The following is a 21,192-nucleotide window of genomic DNA, read 5'->3' as shown; positions in this document are numbered from 1 at the left end:
TCCCTACACCTGGAGTTGGAGATTGTCCACCTCATGCAGAACCCAACTGTGGGGCTGCAGCACCTGGGGACAAAACTGTTTTGGGCTGGACTTAGAGAAATGGCCAAACCAGAGTGTGACGGTGGTCACCAACCAACAACACCTGGGGACAAGATTATTTTGGGCTCAACTTGAATTAAAATGGCCAAAATGGAGTGTGAAGATGGTCACCAACCAACAGCACTTGGGGACAAGACTGTTTTGGGCTCAACTTGAGGAGAAGTGGCCAAAACAGATGGTCACCAGCCAACATCCTGTGGATCCCTGCACCTCCAGAGGTGAAAATCAAGGATCTGGGTCTCAAGTGGCCTCCGGGGTCTCACCAGTATTAGCTCAGCCACATCTACCACCAGCTGCCTGGCACAGAGAGAGAGGAGGAAGCCAAGTAAAAAGAGATGCTTGCCAGCTCTGGGAATCCTCCACCACGGCTGTGCTAGAAGAAATCCTTACCCTCGAGTGAACATTGGGAAATTTAGTGATATTATTCTTCTTTAGGGCTAAACAGAAAACAAAAAACAACAAACAAAACAGAACACAAAAAAATGATGGTTAAGTAAAAAAAAAAATGGGATGGAGAATGAAGAGCAAGTCAAGGCAGTGTTCAAACCTCCCGGGCAGAAACCGCAGAGCAAGAGGGGTTAGACAGGGCAGGAGGGACAGGAGGCCGCTCCCTACCCCACTTCCAAGCTGCTTTGAAGGTTGGCTCCAGGAAGAGGACACAGAGAGAACCCGGCGAGCAAAGAACCGTGGAGAGGGTTAGTTTGTGGATTTATTGGCAGCACTGATGGAATTTCACAGGGCACGGTGGAAGGAGCACTGCTGGCTTCCTAAGCTGAGTCCTTAACGAGGACAGCAGTGTCCAGGGCCATGCTGGGTGAGGGACACCCGTGGGACAACGGACACCACGGTGGGAATGGCTCAGTTCCATGCCAGGTTTGCCTTGGCAGCGTTCTGGTGGCTTTGCCCTGTGTTCCCAACTCCCAGCCCTGCTCCATGCACTGAGCCCAGTCCAGGCTCAGAGAGAATTCCTGACTCCGTGAAACAAAGCTGGCATGGAACTGGCATGGAATAAAGAGTTAAATGTGGACATGACCGAAGAAGGAGAGATTTCACCCCATGCAGCTGAACATGCAGGAGCTCGTGAGGAATCCTAAACCACCCCATGGGTGTTATTCCTGAGTCACATCCACCCCCGAGGCCATTCCCAAGGTCCATGCAGCCCGGAATTCCACATGCAATTCCACATGCAGAGCACCCCGAGGTGACACAAGCCAAGTGAGCCGTCACTGCTTGGGCTCCTCAGCCCTTGCACTGCAGGAGACCCATCCCAGTGAGTCCCAGCTTGCTGTTCCACGGGATGGGATGGGATGGGATTAGGGACGGGATGAGGAGGACATGCAACACAGGAGACACCACTACAACGTCAGGAGGACGCTGGACACCACTACACACTCGACAGTCACAGACTCCTGGCTGAGATCCACACAAACAAAGTGGCAAAAAGCCTACAGCGACCTTCCTGGTTTCTAAGAGCGTCAGGTGTGAAAGAGGGAGAGTTTAGTAATGGAATTCCTCGGGGACAACGGGGTCGCAGAAGAACCGAGAGCCGCGCTTGGCGCTCCGGGCGGTGAAGGGCACCGTCTTCAGCACTGCATGGGAACAACAACAGCCACACACGAGCCCAGGTCAGCGCTGCCCCGGCCAGGGACAGCCCACAGGGACACTGCCACAGCTCCAGCCCGCTCCTCGCTGGCCTGGGGACAGCGGGGTGCTGAGGCTGCAGGAGGAGTTTCATCCAGCCTGGTTTGGCTTGGAAGGGACCTTCAACTCATCTCATCCCAGCCCTGCCATGGCAGGGACACCTCCACTGCCCCAGGTGCTCCAAGCCCCATCCAGCCTGGCCTTGGGCACTGCCAGGGATCCAGAGGCACCCTGTGCCAGGCCTGCCCACCCTCCCAGCCAGGAATTCCTTCCCAATCCCTGACCTTTCCTTCATAACGTGATTCCCTTGAAGAACTTGCTTTAAGGTGTGCTACAGGTTTGTGGGAAGACCTTGGTGTTTGATTTGGGTGGGAAGGGACCCAAAATCCCACCCAGTGTTACTCCAGCCATGGGCAGGGACACCTCCCACTATCCCAGAGCGCTCCAAGCCCCATCCAACCTGGCCTGGAGCACTCTCAGAGATGGAGAGGTGCAGGATTTACTGGGACATCTCCAGGGATGGGGAGGTGATCTTGGTCCCACCTGACCTTCCATGCCTGACCTTTCCTCCTCCTGGCTTGTGGGCCCAAAATGGGCAAGCCCAGGCACAAGAGTGCAGGAAATGTTAAATTAGAGCCTGGCAGCCTCTCCCCTGGATGGTTTTTTCCACAGGGATGGGCGTCTGCCACACAATCTGTTCCTTCCACAGAGCAGGAAAACCATTTTTCCAATTAATCAAAGTCCCAGGAGTCCGGAGGAGTTGTGGAAGCGATGCCAGGTTGGATATTATTGCCACCCTGCCCTTTAAATGAGGAATGTTATCTCAGGGCCATTAATCAAGGTTAAAAGGAGCTGGGCAAGCTTCACACACTTCATCCAGTTGGGCAAAAATTCCCTGGCTGCCTTAGTGAGGGATCAACCAGCTCCCCTGCCCTTCTGCAGGGAAAAACTCCTGTGGAAAACTTCCAGGAGCAGTTGGCAAAGACCCTTTATTTTTGGGTTCTGCACAAGGAAACTGAGTTTGTGAAGCTCCTGAGGTGTTAAATCATTTTCCTTCCACACCACAGGTGAAAAACGTGTGGAAAACTCCTGGTTCTGCAATCCCTGAAGCTGGAAGTGTTCAGAAGGATTTAATTCCTGGGAAAGATGGAGTTCAGGTGGCTCTTAATCAGCAAATATTTCCTGACAGTGCCTGGCTGCAGCAGGGGCTGTGTCCCTTCCCCCTGGGATCTGCAGGAAAACCTGGAGCAGTCTGGGGTCGCTGAGGGTTGACTGAAGGATTTCTGGGATCAATCTTAATGAAAACTCTTCATCCTCACCCATTTGTGGGGGGGAAAAAAGGGATCTGGGACAGCTCCACCGGGCACAGCTGGAGCAGCTGCTGGGATCAGGCACGCCCTGCCTGCTCTAAAACCATGGGAACGTCCCCAGCAGCTGGAAGAGAAGGAGCAGAACCCTCTGGATTTGCTTCAAGCACACAAGCAGGAGGGGAAGAGAGGAGGTGGAGCACTGGCATGGCAGCAGGGTACCTGTGATGATGTCCTCGATGGCGCCGTCCTTGCCCTCGTACACGTGCCGGTTGTCCTTGACCTGCCGGCGCCGCAGCTCCGCGATCAGCTCCTGCTGCTGCCGCTTGCTCTTGTGGGACGGGGACTGGGGGCACAGGCACGCTCAGGGGAGCTGCCCTGTCCTCCCCTGGGCTCCTTCCCCAGCCTCACACACCCCTGCAGCCAGCACTTCCCACAGGAACTGCCACTTCCACCCCGTTCCCGAGGCTGGGAACCGCCTCGTCCTCCTCCTCTTCTTCCTCCTTCTCCTCTTCTTCTCTTTCTCCTACTCTTTGCCCTCCCCCCATTTCTTCTCCTCCTTTTTCTCCTCCTTTTCATTTCCTCCTCTTCCTTCTCTTTTTCATCCTCCTCCTTTTCTTCCTCCTTCTCCTCTTCTTTTCTTTCTCCTCCTCTTTGCCCTCCCCCCATTTCTTCTCTTCCTCCTTTTCTTTTCCTCCTCCTCCTTCTCCTCTTTTTCATCCTCCTTCTCCTTCTTTTCCTCCTTCTTCCTCCTCCTTCTCTTCTCTTTCTCCTCCTTTTCTTTGCCCTCCCCCCACTTCTTCTCCTCCTCCTTTTTCTCCTCCTTTTCTTTTCCTCCTCCTCCTTCTCCTCTTTTTCATCCTCCTCCTCCTTCTTTTTCTCCTTCTCCTCTTCTCTTTCTCCTCCTCTTCTTTGCCCTCCCCCCACTTCTCCTCCTCCTTTTCTTTTCCTCCTCCTCCTTCTCTTTTTCATCCTCCTCCTCCTTCTTTTCCTTTCTTTTCCTCCTCCTCCTTCTCCTCTTTTTCATCCTCCTCCTCCTTCTTTTCCTCCTTCTCCTTCTCCTCCTCTTCTTTACCCTCCCCCCACTTCTTCTCCTCCTCCTTTTTCTCCTCCTATTTTCTTTTCCTCCTCCTCCTTCTCCTCTTTCTCATCCTTCTCCTTCTTTTCCTCCTTCTCCTCTTCTTTTCTTTCTCCTCCTCTTTGCCCTCCCCCCATTTCTTCTCCTCCTTTTCTTTTCCTCCTCCTCCTTCTCCTCTTTTTCATCCTCCTACTCCTCCTCCTTCTTTTCCTCCTTCTTCCTCCTCCTTCTCCTCTTCTTTTCTTTCTCCTCCTCTTTGCCCTCCCCCCATTTTTTCTCCTCCTCCTTTTTCTCCTCCTTTTCTTTTCCTCCTCCTCCTTCTCCTCTTTTTCATCCTCCTCCTTTTTTCCCCTCCTTCTTTTCCTTCTCCTCCTTTCTCGCTCCCGCTCCACAGAGAAATCAGGCAAGGATAAAAGCAAATACGGACAAGACAACTCTCCACCTATTTCATTTTCCTTAATTTCACCGACCTCCAAAGCAGCAGAACCCACATTGGAATTTTTCCAGCCTATCCCAGTTCACTCCATAAAAACTCCCAGACTCTCTGTAGGCAACTAGAAAGCTCCTCACTCAGAGCTGATGTTTCTGGAAATCAGGACCCCAATTCCAGCTGGAAGCTGTATCTGTGCCATACCTTTTGGTCCTGCTGCTCCATCAGCGCTTCTTGCTCCATGAGTTTTTCCATTAAGGCCTGCTCCTGCTTTTTCCTCAGCTCGTTTTCTTCCTCTGCTTGCTGTTTGTGAGAAAATCCACAGGTTAGAGATCCCAGGGAGGAATGGGATCTGTGCCAGCACGGGGCTTTCTGAGGAACGGGGAGGAGGAGAAAGAAGAAGAAAGGCAGAAAGGAAAAGGGAGAAGGAGGAGAAAGAGGAAAAGAAGAGAAGGAGGAGGAAAAGAAAAGGAGGAGAAAGAGGAGGAGGAGGAGAAGGAGGAGAAGAGTATAGGAAGTGAAGAAATTGGGGGAGGACAAAGAAGATGAGGAGGAGAGAGAGAAAGAGAAAAGAGAGAGAGAAAAGAGAGAAAAGAAAGAGAGAAAAGAGAGAAAAGAGAGAAAAGAGAGAAAAGAAAGAGAGAAAGAGAGAAAAGAGAGAAAAGAAAGAGAGAAAAGAGAGAAAAGAGAGAAAAGAGAAAAAGAGAGAAAAGAGAGAAAAGAGAGAAAAGAGAGAAAAGAGAGAAAAGAGAGAAAAGAGAGAAAAGAGAGAAAAGAGAGAAAAGAGAGAGAAAAGAGAGAAAAGACAGAGAGAGAGAAAGAGAGAGAGAGAGAGAGAAAGAGAGAAAGAGAGAAGGAAAGAAGGAAAGAAGGAAAGAAGGAAAGAAGGAAAGAAGGAAAGAAAAGGAAAGAAAAGGAAAGAAAAAGAGAGAAAGGAGGAAGAAGAGAAGGAAGAGGAGGCCAAGGACAAGAACAAGGACAAGGAAGCTCTGCATTACCTTGTAGGCCTTTACAAAGCGGACAAACACGGGGAAGAAGACCGAGGGTGGCGTTGTTTTGGGATTCTCCCCGAAATACTTCACAGCATCATCAAAGGCATCCTGCAACAGGCACAGCTTCAGTGCCCTGCACACCCCCCAGGCACCCTCCCCATCGCCAGCATTCCATGGAAATACACCCCCAGCAGATCCCGGGAACACAGAAGCACCTGGGCTATTTTGGCATCATCCTGGAGCTTCTTGAGCTTGCCCTCGTTGCTCTGGATGAAGTCCTTGAGCATGGTGTTGTGGTCGTGCATGGTGTACTCGCGCTTGGTCAGCTCCAGGCCCCGCTGCAGCTCCTTCACGTCCAGCAGGACGTTCTCCAGGGACACTGGGAGGGAGGGGAGGCTGAGCTGCCGCAGTGTGGGGTGTGCCAGCCTGGCAGGGCAGGGCAGGGCAGGGCAGGGCAGGGCAGGGCAGGGCAGGGCAGGGAGGGGCTGTACCTGCTGCTGCCTTCTCCACGTAGTGCAGCTCGTTGTAGAACAGGGCCACGTGCTGGTACTTCTCCTTCACCACGTTGGAGATGTAGTGCAGCAGCGTCTGCTTGCGGTCCGTCGACTTGGTCTCCAGGAGCTGCGGGGAGCAGGGACAGAGATGGGGGCTGTGGGGGCTGTGGGGAGCAGGGACAGAGATGGGGAGATGTGGGGAGCTGTGGGAGATGTGGGGAGATGTGGGGAGATGTGGGGAGATGTGGGGAGATGTGGGAGATGTGGGAGCTGAGGGGAGCTGTGGGAGCTGTGGGGAGCTGTGGGAGCTCTGGGGACATGAGGGGAGCTGTGGGGAGCTGTGGGGGATGTGGGGGCTGTGGGGGCTGTGGGGAGATGTGGGAGATGTGGGAGATGTGGGAGATGTGGGAGATGTGGGGACATGAAGGGAGATGTGGGAGCTGTGGGGAGCAGGGACAGAGATGGGGGAGCTGTGGGAGCTGTGGGGACATGTGGGGACATGTGGGGACATGTGGGGAGCTGTGGGGAGCTGTGGGGGCTGTGGGGAGCTGTGGGGAGATGTGGGGGCTGTGGGGAGCTGTGGGGAGCTGTGGGAGCTGTGGGAGATGTGGGGACATGTGGGGAGCTGTGGGGAGATGTGGGAGATGTGGGGAGCTGTGGGGGGCTGTGGGGGGCTGTGGGGACATGAGGGAGCTGTGGGGAGCTGTGGGGAGATGTGGGAGCTGTGGGGAGCTGTGGGGAGCTGTGGGGAGCTGTGGGGAGCTGTGGGGGCTGTGGGAGATGTGGGGAGCTGTGGGGAGCAGAAGCACAGCCATAACATTTCCAGCACCAAAAAAACTGAATCAAAAACTAAATAAGCCAAACTACAACCCAAAAAAATTTTCTAAGTTTATCTCTCTCTTTAAATAACAAAAAAAAATTAGTATTTAATATTAATTAAATTTACTTATTTAATAAACAAATTTCTTCCACTTTTCTCCTAAAAAATATCTTTCCCAAACCAGTCAGGGGGAAAAGAGCCAATTAGATCTACTTCCTAAAAAAACCCTTCCAAAAATTCTTTCCCAAATTTACTCTAAACCAAAACAAATACAGAAAGGGCTGGAGAATTCCTGAGGGAGATGGGAAGGGGCTGGAGAATTCCTGAGGGAGCTGGGAAGGGAACAGAGAATTCCTGAGGGAGCTGGGAAGGGGCTGGAGAATCCCTGAGGGAGATGGGAAGGGGCTGGAGAATTCCTGAGGGAGCTGGGAAGGGGCTGGAGGATCCCCGAGGGAGCTGGGAAGGGGCTGGAGAATTCCTGATGGAGCTGGGAAGGGAACAGAGAATTCCTGAGGGAGCTGGGAAGGGGCTGGAGAATCCCTGAGGGAGATGGGAAGGGGCTGGAGAATTCCTGAGGGAGCTGGGAAGGGGCTGGAGGATCCCCGAGGGAGCTGGGAAGGGGCTGGAGAATTCCTGATGGAGCTGGGAAGGGAACAGAGAATCCCTGAGGGAGCTGGGAAGGGGCTGGAGAATTCCTGAGGGAGATGGGAAGGGGCTGAAGAATTCCTGAGGGAGCTGGGAAGGGGCTGGAGAATTCCTGAGGGAGCTGGGAAGGGGCTGAGGAATCCCTGAGGGAGCTGGAGAGGGGCTCAGCCTGGAGCAAAGGAGGATCCCCAGGGATCTTTTCCCTCTCTGGAATTCCCTGCCAGCCGGGGGGATTTGGGATCATCCCAGGGAACAGGGCCAGGAGGAGAGGGAACGGCCTCAGGCTGGCCCAGGGGAGCTCAGGGTGGAACCAGCAGGAATTTCCCCATGGAAAGGGGCTCAGGGATTGGCACTGCCCAGGGAGGGTTGGAGTGCCCATCCCTGGAGGGATTTTAAAACCCTGTGGATGTGGCACTGGGGACACGGGGCAGTGGTGGCCTTGGCAGTGCTGGGAATGGTTGGACTCCAAGATCTGGGAAGGTTTTTCCAGCTTCAAGAACTCCACAGCTTTAATTCCCAGCTGGTGCCCACAGCACATCCCTGCTTTTCTTACCAGGTCTAAACTCTGCAGCTTAAATCCATACACAGCCCCTCGTTTGCTGCTGTTCATGTAATTCCCAAGGGCCAGGATGATCTGCCAGGATGAAACAGAGCAGAGCAGGAATCCTCAGGACAAATTCCTGGAGCTTTAGACACCGCTGGAAGGGGACCTGAGACCAGACCTACCTCCAGGATTTTCTTAAGTTTTTGGGATGACTTTATGGAGACAGAGGCAGCGATGATGGCGTGGAGTTGCTGCAGGGAAACACAGGGAGAGCTTTGGTTAATGCACATCCAGCCAGGAGGAAAATGAACATCCAAACACTCACATCCTGGGAAAAAACCTTCCTGGTTGTTATCCACACCATGGGACTGATGTCCCTCTGCCACAGAGCCAGGCTGGAGAGCTGGGAATGTTCCCCTGGAGAAGGGAAGGATCCAGGCAGAGCTCAGAGCCCCGGGAATGTTCCCCTGGAGAAGGGAAGGATCCAGGCAGAGCTCAGAGCCCCGGGAATGTTCCCCTGGAGAAGGGAAGGATCCAGGCAGAGCTCAGAGCCCCGGGAATGTTCCCCTGGAGAAGGGAAGGATCCAGGCAGAGCTCAGAGCCCCTGGCAGGGCCTGAAGGGCTCCAGGAGAGCTGCAGAGGGACTGGGGACAAGGGATGGAGGGACAGGAGCCAGGGAATGGCTCCCACTGCCAGAGGGCAGGGATGGGTGGGAGATTGGGAATTGGGAATTCCTGGCTGGGCTGGAATTCCCAGAGCAGCTGGGGCTGCCCTGGATCCCTGGAGGTGTCCCAGGCCAGGCTGGAGCAGCCTGGGACAGTGGGAAGTGTCCCTACCATGGAATGGGTGGAATTGGATATTCCTTATTTTCCCTTTTTTCCAGCATAGTTTGGGATTCTGTCAACGTTCCCCTGCCCTGATTTGGACTCCAGGATTCCAAACCCAGATTCACCCCCCTGAGATATAAATGAGGATCCACATTCCAACCCCTACAGCTGTCCCAGGCTGGGTGGAACACAATCCCAAGGGCCCATGGACCAGCATCAGGAATAACTTTTCCCAACAATATTCCCTCAAGGCTGCCCAGTCTCCCCAGGGAATGGGCACATTCCCAAGGCTGCCAGGGATGCCCAGGCTGGAGTTTTGGGGTGTGTGTGCAGGGCAGGGGTTGGATCCATGGCCCTGGGGACATTCCCTGCTGCCACTCACCGGGGTGAGCATCTGGATGCTCTCAGCGAAGTTGCCGATGAAGGCCATGATGGTCATCTTCTGCATCAGCCTCTCGATCTTGCTGAACTGCATCATGAACCTGTCCTCGTCCGACAGGTTCTCCAGGGGCTTCCTCTCCCTCTCGTACAGCCTCAGCACCTTCACCTCGTTCTCCGTGGGCAGGAACCGCATCAGGCACTCCACGAAATCCACCGGCAGCGTCTTCAGGTCAAACCTGCGGGAACACCCCGGGAAAAGGCTCTGGGGACACAGCTCACAGGGAGGTGACACCCCATGGGCGTCCCTCTGCCCTGGGGCCAGCCTGGCACAGCTGGGAATGTTCCCCTGGAGAAGGGAAGGATCCAGGCAGAGCTCAGAGCCCCGGGAATGTTCCCCTGGAGAAGGGAAGGATCCAGGCAGAGCTCAGAGCCCCGGGAATGTTCCCCTGGAGCAGGGAAGGATCCAGGCAGAGCTCAGAGCCCCGGGAATGTTCCCCTGGAGAAGGGAAGGATCCAGGCAGAGCTCAGAGCCCAGAGCTTTAATTAGGGAAGCTCCAATTTGGCCAACCCCAACAGTGACTCAGCAACACAAATCGAATTCTGATTTCTGGGAATCCACCAGCATTCCGTCCTTCCCCTGGAATTTTTCCCATCAGCTGCCAACTCCAAAGCACTTCCCAGGGAGCCTGGGGCAGGATTCCTTTGGAGCACTCACACGTGGATGGCTTTGCAGATCTCGTCCGCCGTCTTCCCGGCTTTCCGCAGGGTGATGGCCAAGTTCTTGGCTCTGTTGGCATCCAGCAGCGTCACCTTGTTGGATCCTTTCTGAGGGATCTTCTGCTTGCTGGAGGTCAGATCCATGGCCGGGCCCTGGGCTTTTGTTTTGAATATCTCCTCAAATTCATCCACGTTTAGATCCTGGAAGGGAGAGGAAAGGATTTATCCTGCAGGGAATGCTAAATCCTAATCCACAACTGCAGGGGAAGCGTTGTGGTGGCTGAGACAGGGCCATGGAATCATGGAATGGCTTGGGCTGGAATCTTAAAGCTCATCCCAGTTCCAGCCCCTGCCATGGGCAGGGACACCTTCCACCAGCCCAGGTTTTCCCAACCCTGGATTTGGAACCCAGAGAGCTCTGCCAGAGGCTGAGGGATGGAAGGAACACACTCCTGAGCTGGCCAGATCCCAGAAATCCAGCCCCAAACAGCTCTGCACATGTTCAGAAATTCAGGAAAACACTGGTGAGCACTGGTGCCTCACCCAGCCACGGCTAAAGCATCTGGGGGAGCATCCAGGACCTGTCCCAAGGTCACTGCCGTGCCCTATCCCTGTGGATATTCCCACTCCCCACAGCTCCCTGACAGGAGGGGGCAGCCAGGAGGAGAGGAAATGGAATCAGGCTGCTCCAGCAGAGCTTCAGCTGGATATTAGGAAATCCTGGCGATTTCCTTCCTGGCCCATGCCTGGAGGGATTTAACCCCCTGTGGATGTGGCAGGGCTGGGCTGGGGGGTCTGAGAGGCTTTTCCAAGGCCACCATTCCATGGTTCCAGGCTGTGGGAGCAGGGGAGGGAGCAGGGGCACCTCGAGGATGCGCTCGTCGTCGATCTCGTTGAAGACGGTGCCGTTGATCTGGTTGGGCTTCAGGGCCACCCAGTTGAACACGGGCATGCGGAACTTGGTCTTGATGGGCTTCTTGATCTTCACAGCTGGGGACAGGACAGGGGGAGCTCCTGGAGAACCGCCTGGGAGTGCCCCAGAGAGCTCCCCAGGTGGGCTCCAGCACTGGGGAGGAACTGATTGTCCCACTGGGATCCTGGAAAGGTGTTTCTACCTCCAGAGGCTGCTGGAGAGGGGAGTCCCAGCCCCCAGGGCTCTGCAAACCTCCCAAAGGGAAACCTGGGATCCCTGCAAGCCCCACGAGCTGCCTGGAGTGGTCTGAACTCCCAGGCTCTGTCCAAATTCCATGGAAAAGGGGGAGAGTGGGTGGATCCAGCCCACTCTGAGCTGTGTCACAAGGGAAGGGAAAAATGCCCCGTTCCCAAGGCTTTGGGAAATGGGATTTGGGGAAACTGCAGTGGGGCAGCTCTCAGCAGGTCTGACTTTCAAGGCCAAAGGGGCTGAGCTGCAGGAAAACTGGGCTTTAACAGGGGTTTAAAACCAGGTTTTAAATCCTATGCTCTGCAAATCCAGCAAATTCAGGTCATTTGGGAACTTTGGAGAAATTAGGAATTTAAACAGAGGCACTGTGAAAATGAAACCTGGAAATGAGGCCTGACTGAGCAAGGGAACAACTCCATTTCTATTTCTATTTCTATTTCTATTTCTATTTCTATTTCTATTTCTATTTCTATTTCTATTTCTATTTCTATTTCTATTTCTATTTCTATTTCTATTTCTATTTCTATTTCTATTTCTATTGCCTTTCCCATCCCATTCCTCTCCCTATTCCATTCAGTCTGGAAGCCATATGTATAATTTCCATAATCCAGTTCCCATTTCCTTTTCCTTACATGAGAACACAACATTTTTCCTTGCTACAAAAATCAATGAATTAAAGTCCATCAATCAACCTTTCGCTCCTGAATTACTTCCCAAAAAATCTGGTAAATATAACCCCGGTCCTGCAGTGCTGGACACCAAGTGGGTAACAGGGAATACACAGAATATTCCAGTAGGTATTTTGGGAATTGTATTTCTCCAACTTGTGCTCATCTACACTAAACAGGATTTTGCTCTCTGCTTAATCAATGGGGTTACTTAAAATAATTCCTAAAAGAAAAGAAGGAATAGCTTTGATCACCCATGGAAAAAGGAATTTCCTAGTTGTGCACACATTGGAATGGATAATTAACTTCTCCCAGGTTATTCCAGGACAGGGAAGGCAGGAATGCCTCATGGGAAAGGTAACAGAGCTCAGGTCCCCTTCAGATTCCCCTTCCTCCTCCTCCTCCTCCTCCCTTCCTGAGCCCTGGGTGCCCAAACCCAAGGGTTGGCTCCGACCTCCCCCTGCCCATCCCCTGGAACCCCCAGGACACAGGGAATGCCAGGATAAGGAATACTTAGCAGGAAGGAACCTACAGAAGAGCTTGATGGGCCCATCTTAGCAGGAAGCAGAAGGAACAGAGAAACAAGTGTTAGGAGAGGTCAGAAAAGCAGCATTTGTTATTTCCCAACTCCCCTCGGCCCCACAGCGTTCCTGCCCTGGGAATGCTCCTTCCTGCACAGCCCCTGGCATCCAGAAAAGCCACTCCCAGTCCCATTCCCTCGGAATTCCCACTGAGAAATGGGATCTGCAGCTCAGCAGCCCCCAGGCACCTCCACGGCCACACCCCGAGGGATCAGCCCTCTCTTTGGAGCTGGATTTTCCTACAAAGCACCCCGAGACCCTCCGGATCCAGGATGCTTTTTGTCTTCCAAGGAACCTTTAAAGGCTGGAATATTTAATTTGATTTTTTTGTCTTTAACGAGGTTCTTAATGGGAGTCTCTTGCTTTGGACTCGTAACGAGCTCTGGAGATTTCTGGGGACAGCAGTGAGCCCTCACTCACTCCCTGAGACACCTGGCAGGAGCCAGTGACTAAAACACGGGCAAGGATGGGCAGCAGATTGCCCTTCCTTCCAAAAAATCCCCAAATTCTGCCTTTTCTTCCCAAATTCCCACCAAAAAAATCGCAAATTTTGCACAGATACTTCTCAGAAGAAATCAAACCCATTTTCTGTCAAAGTCAGAAACGACCCTGTTTATAAAACACTTTCGGTGTGACTTTTGTTCCACTGGAGATTCCGACTCTTCCAGACCAACCCCAAATTGTTGGGTGGACAAATCCCAAAATCTCACACTGGTTTGGGCTGGGAGGGACATCGAGGATTATCCAGTTCCCCCATCCCAGGCTGCTCCACGCTGGACACTTCCAGGGATGCACGGGGCAGCCACAGCTCCTCTGGGCAACCTCAGAGACCCCAAAATGCTCATCCCAACCCTGGTGAGGAACAGTGGGTGTGTTTAGGGGTGTCCTGCCCTCCTCTCAGGGAGCTTTACCTGCCAGGCCAGAGTTGAAGACCACGGTGGGCGATGTGCCGGGCAGGGGGGGAGCCGAGGGCGGCGGCGGAGGCGGCAGCGGAGCCGGAGCCGCGTCCGGGAGAGGAGGAGGAGGAGGAGGAGGAGGAGGAGGAGGTGGAGGTGGTGGAGGTGGCACAGGCACTGCCACAGGACCGTTGGGCACTGTGGGATGGAGGGAAAATGGAGTTACCATGGAGGGAAGGGGCACAAAGAAAGAGCCACAGCATCCCTGTGATGTCTTCTCCCCACCCAGAGCCACCAGAGGCCTTCAGCGCCTGGAAGTGCCCTCAGGAATGAAAGGACCCATTTTTGCACCCATGGAAAAGCTGATGGAGGGGGCAGCCAGGTGGGGGTCACACTCTGCTCCCAGGGAACAGGGACAGGAGGACAGGGAATTGCTCAGGACTGGGCATCAGGAGGAGTTTCCCCACGGGAAGGGAGGTCAGACACTGGAGCCACCAGCCACCAAAGGCCTTCAGCACCTGGAAGTGCCCTCAGGAAAGATGGGACCTGTTTTTCCACCCATGGAAAAGCTGATGGAGGGGGCAGCCAGGTGGGGGTCACGCTCTGCTCCCAGGGAACAGGGACAGGAGGACAGGGAATGGCTCAGGGCTGGGCATCAGGAGGAGTTTCCCCACGGGAAGGGAGGTCAGGCACTGGAGCCACCAGAGGCCTTCAGCGCCTGGAAGTGCCCTCAAGAAAGAAATGACCCATTTTTCCACCCATGGAAAAGCAGGTGGGGGTCACACTCAGCTCCCAGGGAACAGGGACAGGAGGGCAGGGAATGGCTCAGGACTGGGCATCAGGAGGAGTTTCCCCATGGGAAGGGAGGTCAGGCACTGGAGCTGCCCAGGGAGGTTTGGTGCCCACAGCTGGGATCTCCCCCTTCCTCACCTGCCTCAGGTGAGCCCGGCAGGGCGGGCAGGGGGGGTGGAGGTGGGGGCAGTGGCACTGAGGAGGCAGCTCCAGGTGTGGCACAGCTCCCTGGCACCGCCTCCGCTCCTGCTGGCACCATCCCGGAGGCCAGGGCCACAGGAAGGATGGAGATGTCCCCATCCCCTTTCTTCTGGATCTTGATGGTTCCCTGCTTCTCCAGCTCGTGGATCTTCTTCTCCAGCGTGGATTGGCGCTGGATGGCTTCCTCCTTCTCCTTCACCATCTTCCTCAGGGTGTGAACCTGGCTGTTGGCATCCTTGTAGATCTCCTGGAACGACACAGGAGCAGGGGATGTGCATCCAGAATTCCAAGGGCAGGATCAGAACAGCCTGACCCACAGAGGGGATTGTGCTGCACATGGCCAGGACAGCCCCCCACAGATAAATTCTGGATTCTCCCACCCTTTGGGATCTCCACAGGCCCAAAACTCCCACCTGGAATGCTCCAGACCTGGGGAATGAGATGCACCCACCTCACTCAGTGATTCCTGGCACATGCAAAGGGATTTCTGTCCATCCTTTGAGGGCACACATAAACAATTCCACCTGTAACCTGCCCAGGGCTCAATACTGGGAAACCAAGAGGATTCCCCTGCCCCAGATCCGTGATCTCCATTCCCTGCATCCTGAATCCACCCAGGGCTTCCCTGTCCCACTCACCCTGATCACGTCCAGTTCTTTGTTCCTTTGCATCAGTTGCTTTTCCAGTTCCACAATCTTGGCCATGGCTTCGTTCTCCGTATCCTGGAGTTTTTCAGATAACTACCCAGCAAAAGAGAAATGGATTAAAGAACTGGAAACCTGGGGGTTTATCCATCAAAATAAGAGGTATCCATCTTGGATAAATGGATAAATTATTGATATTGCAGGAGACCCCGAAGCCTTTCCTTGGAAAGAGAACAGACTCCTGCCTGAGATGGGAGACATCAGGTTGGAATGGGTTTGGAGCAACCTGGGATAGTGGAAACTGTCCCTGCCTGTGGCAGGGGTTGTTTAAAGCACAGCCAGGATGTTTTTTCCCCCCTATTTTGGGCCTGCTCTGCTGAGGAGTTGAAGTTTTCCATGGAAATCAGCTCTTCCAGCTGCAACACCTGAGCAGAGGCTCCCTGTGCCAGGTGAATCCTCCTTGGAAGCACAGCCAGTGTCTGATTCTTTCTCAGCTCAGATCCCAGGGATCCCAAGGCTTTTTCCCAGCGAGCCTCCCCCCATACTGGGCTGTGCCATCCCAGAATGGAGGTGGCAGCGTGGGCACTCACGTGGGAAAGGTTTTCTTCCAGTTCTTCCACCCTTTCCAGGGCTGCGTTCTTGGTCTCCGCGTCCTCCAGCAGAGCCCCCACGTCGAACACGTTGTCCAGGTAGGCCTGGATCTGCACCTGCAGCTTGTCACTCTCCGTGTGCTTCAGCTTCTGCAGGGCCCAGGGGACACAGGGGACACAGGGGACACCGGTGACAGCAAGCCCTGGCACAGCTCAGGGCACCTCCACCACCCAGGGAAACCCTCTGGACCCCAAACACCCCCAGCTCAGTTAGGCAGGGCCTTATCCTCTGTCCCTCCAGGGGATGTGACAGCTTCCCTGCCCACAAAATGGGAGCTTTAGGGTCCCTTCCAGCCCAAACCATTCCATGATTTCCTCTGTTTGCTGGGAAAGGCTCTGCCTGGTCCCCATGGAGTCCCCAGAGCCACTCCCAGACCCCAAACACACCCATGGCCAGTGCAGCCCTGTCCAAACACATCCCACAGACCCCAAATCCCTCTCCTGGTGGACACTGAGCTGGAATCTGCAGGGACAAGGCAACAGCAGCAGGGTTTCCATGGATGTGCTCTCGAGGACAGGGGGAAAATGCTGCCTGGAGAGGCTGTGGCTGCCCCAGTCCCTGGAAGTGTCCCAGGACAGGCTGGAGGGGCTTGGAGCAGCCTGGGACAGCAGAAGGGTCCCTGCATGTGGCAGGGGGGATTGAGAAACTCTTTAGGGTCCCTTCCAACCCAAAAGATTCTGGGATGCCATGGAAAATAGAGAAGGGGAACAAAGAAGCAGCTGACAGCCAGACAGCAGAGAATCCCAGAGGAGACTTCTCCAGCCTGGAGCAGGAGGGAGCCCCGTGGCTGGAGCTGGGGGACGTGGCAGGGCAGGGTGGATGGCTGTGGTTCATCCTCCCTTTGTTATCAGGCTCCACATTTAGCTCCAGGCTGTAATTGCAGCCGCTGCAGCCCTGCCCTGCTGGCCACGGCCCCTCCAGCTGTGGGACAGCCCAGAAGCTGCGGGGTGAGGGGGATTGGGAATGGGGGATTGGGAAAGGGGGATTGGGAATGGGGGGATTGGGAATGGGGGGACTGAGAATGGGGATTGGGAATGGGGGGATTGAGAATGGCGGATTGGGGATGGGGGAATGGGAATGGAGGATTGGGAAAGGGGGAATGGGAAAGGGGGGATTGGGGATGGGGGATTGGGGATGGGGGACTGGGGATGGGGGATTGGGGATGGGGGATTGGGGACTGGGAAGGGGGGATTGGGAAGGAGGGGATCGGGAAGGGGGGAATGGGAATTGGGAAAGAGGGGATTGGGAATGGGAGATTAGGAAGGGGGCATTGGGAAAGAGGGGATTGGGAAGGGGGCATTGGGAAGGGGGCATTGGGAAAGGGGGATTGGGAAAGGGGGATTGGGAATGGGAGATTAGGAAGGGGGAATTGGGAAGGGGGGATTGGGAAGGAGGGATTGGAATGGGAGCAGCCCCAGACTCACATCCAGGTACTCGTCCAGGCCCAGCTTGGTGAACTCGTACTGGAGGTGCACTCGGAAGTTCATGTCCTCCACGGAGTGCACCACGATGTTGATGAACTGCATGCAGGCCACCTGCAAGGACACCCCAGCTGAGCCCAGGGGCTGGAACTTGAAATGTAGGCAGTTCTCAGAACCTTGGGCTTGTCAGCCAAAATTCAGAGTTAAATATGGGATTTTATCTGAGAAATAAACACAGGATTTGATCTTTGAAATGAACTTCTGTCTTCAGAGTGATCTTCTGTCACTCTGAAGCGATAGAAGTGAGAATGTAGATTTATAGTTTAAAGGAGAGACACATTAAATTAAGAAGAAGAAAGTTTAGTGTTTTAGAGTTTAAGATACAGAAAAAAAAATGAAATAGTTACAAAGGTAAATAAGTTTAGAAGATAGCATTGTAGGTTTGCGTGTTACAATATGATCAAGAAAGGTTACACTATAACATGAATTCATAAGATGAAATATTTACAGACTAAGTTAAAAATTTAAATATCTTTGTTAGTAATGCTTTATTGGTTAATAAATCTTTAAAAGTTCCTATAGTTAGAGGTTTTGTGACCTTATGAGCCGTGTGGTGAAGATGTGAACCGACCTTTCTTTCTTTTGCAGAAGATAAGAAAAACAAATTGCATCATCTAAAGCAACCCAGAAATCACATCTCTTAACTTATTCAAAATTCCTCCACAAATCCCCAGCGCCAGGTATCCCCAGGAAGAGCTGGAATGGGATCTGTGGCACCAGCACTGGGACAGGATGCCCAGGCTGGGCTCAGCACATTTCCCTGGGGTTCCTCCAAGGGAAAACCATCAGCTGCTGTCCTGAACTGGGCTCAGGGAATTTTGGTCTGCTGGGATGATGGGGAATGAGCATTCCAGGAATTAAATCCTGTCTGCAGAGTCACCTCCCCAGAGCAGGAACGCTGCCCAGGCCAGGGCAGGCTCTGAAAAAACAGTTCTGGGCTTAAACAGCCTGGAAAAAGGAGATTCATCTGGGCCTGGGCTTAAACAGCCAAGAAAAGGGAGATTCACCTGGGCTTGGGTTTAAACAGCCTGGAAAAGGGAGATTCATCTGGGCCTAGGTTTAAACAGCCTGGAAAAGGGAGATTTATCTGGGCCTGGTTTTAAACAGCCTGGAAAAGGAAAATTCCATCTGGGCTTGGGTTTAAACAGCCAAGAAAAGAGAGATTCACCTAGACCTCGGTTTAAACAGCCTGGGAAAATGGGATTAATCTGGGCCTGGGTTTAAAAAGCCTGGCAAAGGGAGATTCACCTGGGCCTGGGTTTAAAAAGCCTGGAAAAGGGAGATTCACCTAGGCCTGGGTTTAAACAGCCTGGGAAAATGGGATTAATCTGGGTTTGAGTTTAAACAGCCTGGAAAAGGCAGATTCACCTGGGCCTGAGTTTAAACAGCCTGGGAAAGGGAGATTTATCTGGGCCTGGGTTTAAAAAGCCTGGAAAAGGGAGATTCATCTGGGCCTGGGTTTAAACAACCAGGAAAAGGGAGATTCACCTGGGCTTGGATTTAAACAGCCTGGAAAAGGGAGATTCACCTAGGCCTCGGTTTAAACAGCCTGGGAAAATGGGATTAATCTGGGCCTGGTTCTAAACAGCCTGGAAATGGGAGATTAATCTGGGCCCACTTTAAAACAGCTGGAAAAGTGAGATTAATCTGGGCCTATAGAAGTGAGGGTGATCTGGGCCTGGTTTTAAACAGCCTGGAAAAGTGAGATTCATCTGGGTTTGAGTTTAAACAGCCGGGAAAAGGCGGATTCACCTGGGCCTTGTTTTAAACAGCTGGGAAAGGGACACTCACCTGGGCCTGTAAAAGTGAGGTTAATCCAGGCCTGGAAGCCCCAGTTTAGGAAAGGGAACTTGCACAAAAAGACCTTTGCTGCTTGCCCACAGCACATTTCCCAAGATGAACAAGGAGCAGATCCCAGGGATTGGCATCCACACACATCCCAAGCCAGCCAGGGCAAGGCAAAGGCTCTCCAGGGTATGGGGTGTCTGGAGTGGCAGGAATTGGGGTACAAATCCAAACAATTTTCCTTCCCTTGCCACACCTTGCTGTGCCCAGGTACCCCCAGGCCTCTCAGGATCCTCTCTGGGAGCTGCTCCAGGAAGGAATTTCCCTCATCTTTGCTGGGTTTCTCATGGATAAAACCCCATCCTGCAGCATCCCAACATCCACCAGGATCCCTCCCAGATTTCCAGGAGGAACCTGAGGATTTGAGCAATCTGATTTTCCTGCAGGAAAGCCTCCAGGAGACTCCACGATTCTGGGTCATTTGGTGGGAAGAAGGAACTGAAGGCACCCCCTGGATCACCAGTTTGGCACTGGAATTTGGCCACTTCCCTGGGATCTGTCCCCAGGGCTCAGAGGAAAAATGAATGGGATAAATCTGAAACTCCAGGCTGGGTGCCTTGAGGGGAAATGCAAGGATCATGTAATTTCCTCCTTTTTTTTTTTTAATCCAAGGAATTTGCTAGCCTGCCTCCTTCACACCATGTTTAACCTGTTGGCCCTCAGGGCTGTGATCCTGTCCTGGAAACATTCCTGGAGCGTTCAAAGCCCCCAGGAATCACCTCACTGGTGCTCCAACACCTGATTTTTTGGCAGAAAAAGGCCTCTTACACAAAGCTAGTAACTACTAAACTCCAGACTAATAACTAAATATAATATGACTAAATTCCTTTATAATTATATGTTATTTTATAACTTATAATTCATTCTATAATTATTTTATAATTAATTAATACTACATCATAAACATTTGTTATTTAATATATTTGTATTGTTTACTTATGCATTTCATACAGTAGTTAATATATCATTTAATATATTCATAATTATTATTTAAATATTAAATAAAATTATTATATTATATTATATTATATTATATTATATTATATTATATTATATTATATTATATTATATTATATTATATTATATTATATTATATTATATTATATTATATATATAATATATAATAGTTATGATTATATTGATCCAAAGTGCAACAGAGGCCTCAGAATTCCAGTGCTGGGGTGGGAAATCCTTCTCGGAACGGACCCACATCGGATCCAAGCACTGAGCAAGAATTCAAGGGAGATTTTTCCTGATTAAATTAGGAATTGTTTCTCACCCTTCAGCAAAGACCTTAAACCCTCAGATTTGGGAGATTTTTGCCATCAGCCCTGAAAGCAACACCCTCCCTGCAGCTACAGCTCTGCCTGAGACAGCAGGGCCATGGAAAGAAAATGATGGAAAACCCAGAAGTTTCTGGAAAATCCCACTCACCATGAAGTCAATGTTGTTGTCCTCGTTCCGGAAATGCTCCATGAGCTTCTCGAAGCGCTGCTTCTCCCCACACACCTGAAAAGCAGCAGCACACCTGGGGTCAGCCCCAAAAATCATTCCAAACACACTTTATCTGCTTGTTCAGACCCTCTCCAGCCAGGTTTCCTCTCGTTAAAATATCAGAAATAATTCCATGTGGGCACCTGCAGCGTGAGGCTGAGGAGCCAGGCACAACTCCTGTGCATCTGTAATTACCAAAGAACTCCTTTTATCTCTTTTCTCCTTAAAAAATTGGATCTTATCCATGAGTGGAAGGAGCAGAGTTGCACCAGGCTGTGCCACAGCTCAGAGCTGACTTTTCTCTGTAATTAGGGAGAAACCCAAATGACAGGGAGGGGAAAAAAGAGAAAATTATCCCTGGCTGAAGGAGGAGTGAAAATAAATCAGTGCAACAATCAGAATTCCAGAGTGACCTTCCAAAAGCTGTCTGGATGAGCTGTATCCCAATTTATTTTCTTGGCATTTCTTCTTGCCTTGGAGCAAAACACATTGTATTCTTCAAAGTCGTGGACACCTTCAGAAAAGCTCCTCAGTTCTGAGGTTTTTTTTCCCAAAGCACCTGAATCCTGGGTTTATTTGTAAATTCCAGCTGATTTCCCACCCAGAGACGCCACGAGCACACCTCCCCTCCCCTATCCCATTTTTCTGGAATATTTTTGTACTAAAACAACCCAGCAGCTCTGCTGGGTGATAGCCCATGCTGGGAAGTGCATTTGTTTGGACTGTTGTTCTGTGTTGAGGAGCGTTTATTTTGTTGTAGGTTTTTATTATTTGAGATAAGGTTGAGATAAGCTCAGCTGGG

At 52.3% G+C, this 21,192-nt stretch overlaps 1 protein-coding gene across 10 annotated transcripts in view; it reads right to left on the bottom strand.

The window, feature by feature from the left end:
• FMNL2 (formin like 2) overlaps positions 1 to 21,192 on the bottom strand; it is a 113,869-nt gene that overhangs the window by 2,521 nt on the left and 90,156 nt on the right. For 2 of the 10 annotated variants that reach the window (XM_072931775.1, XM_072931780.1), the window contains exons 10-27: positions 20,331 to 20,405; positions 16,995 to 17,105; positions 15,510 to 15,659; positions 14,914 to 15,015; positions 14,213 to 14,522; positions 13,298 to 13,480; positions 12,338 to 12,358; positions 10,841 to 10,965; positions 9,974 to 10,176; positions 9,260 to 9,494; positions 8,233 to 8,301; positions 8,060 to 8,140; positions 6,039 to 6,168; positions 5,763 to 5,926; positions 5,554 to 5,655; positions 4,760 to 4,858; positions 3,270 to 3,393; positions 443 to 536 (exon numbers count right to left, since the gene is read on the bottom strand). In XM_072931775.1, the coding sequence (XP_072787876.1) occupies positions 443 to 536; positions 3,270 to 3,393; positions 4,760 to 4,858; positions 5,554 to 5,655; positions 5,763 to 5,926; positions 6,039 to 6,168; positions 8,060 to 8,140; positions 8,233 to 8,301; positions 9,260 to 9,494; positions 9,974 to 10,176; positions 10,841 to 10,965; positions 12,338 to 12,358; positions 13,298 to 13,480; positions 14,213 to 14,522; positions 14,914 to 15,015; positions 15,510 to 15,659; positions 16,995 to 17,105; positions 20,331 to 20,405 (2,378 nt within the window). Of the gene's footprint in view, positions 1 to 442; positions 537 to 1,554; positions 1,689 to 3,269; positions 3,394 to 4,759; positions 4,859 to 5,553; positions 5,656 to 5,762; positions 5,927 to 6,038; positions 6,169 to 8,059; positions 8,141 to 8,232; positions 8,302 to 9,259; positions 9,495 to 9,973; positions 10,177 to 10,840; positions 10,966 to 12,337; positions 12,359 to 13,297; positions 13,481 to 14,212; positions 14,523 to 14,913; positions 15,016 to 15,509; positions 15,660 to 16,994; positions 17,106 to 20,330; positions 20,406 to 21,192 lie in introns of all 10 variants that reach the window. The other 8 variants (XM_072931774.1, XM_041717276.2, XM_072931779.1 and 5 more) reach the window with 5 other exon arrangements.

The sequence above is a fragment of the Taeniopygia guttata genome, chromosome 7 (assembly GCF_048771995.1).
Source record: "Taeniopygia guttata chromosome 7, bTaeGut7.mat, whole genome shotgun sequence".
Lineage (NCBI taxonomy): Eukaryota > Metazoa > Chordata > Aves > Passeriformes > Estrildidae > Taeniopygia > Taeniopygia guttata.
This window is presented reverse-complemented; position numbering and strand designations above follow the sequence as displayed.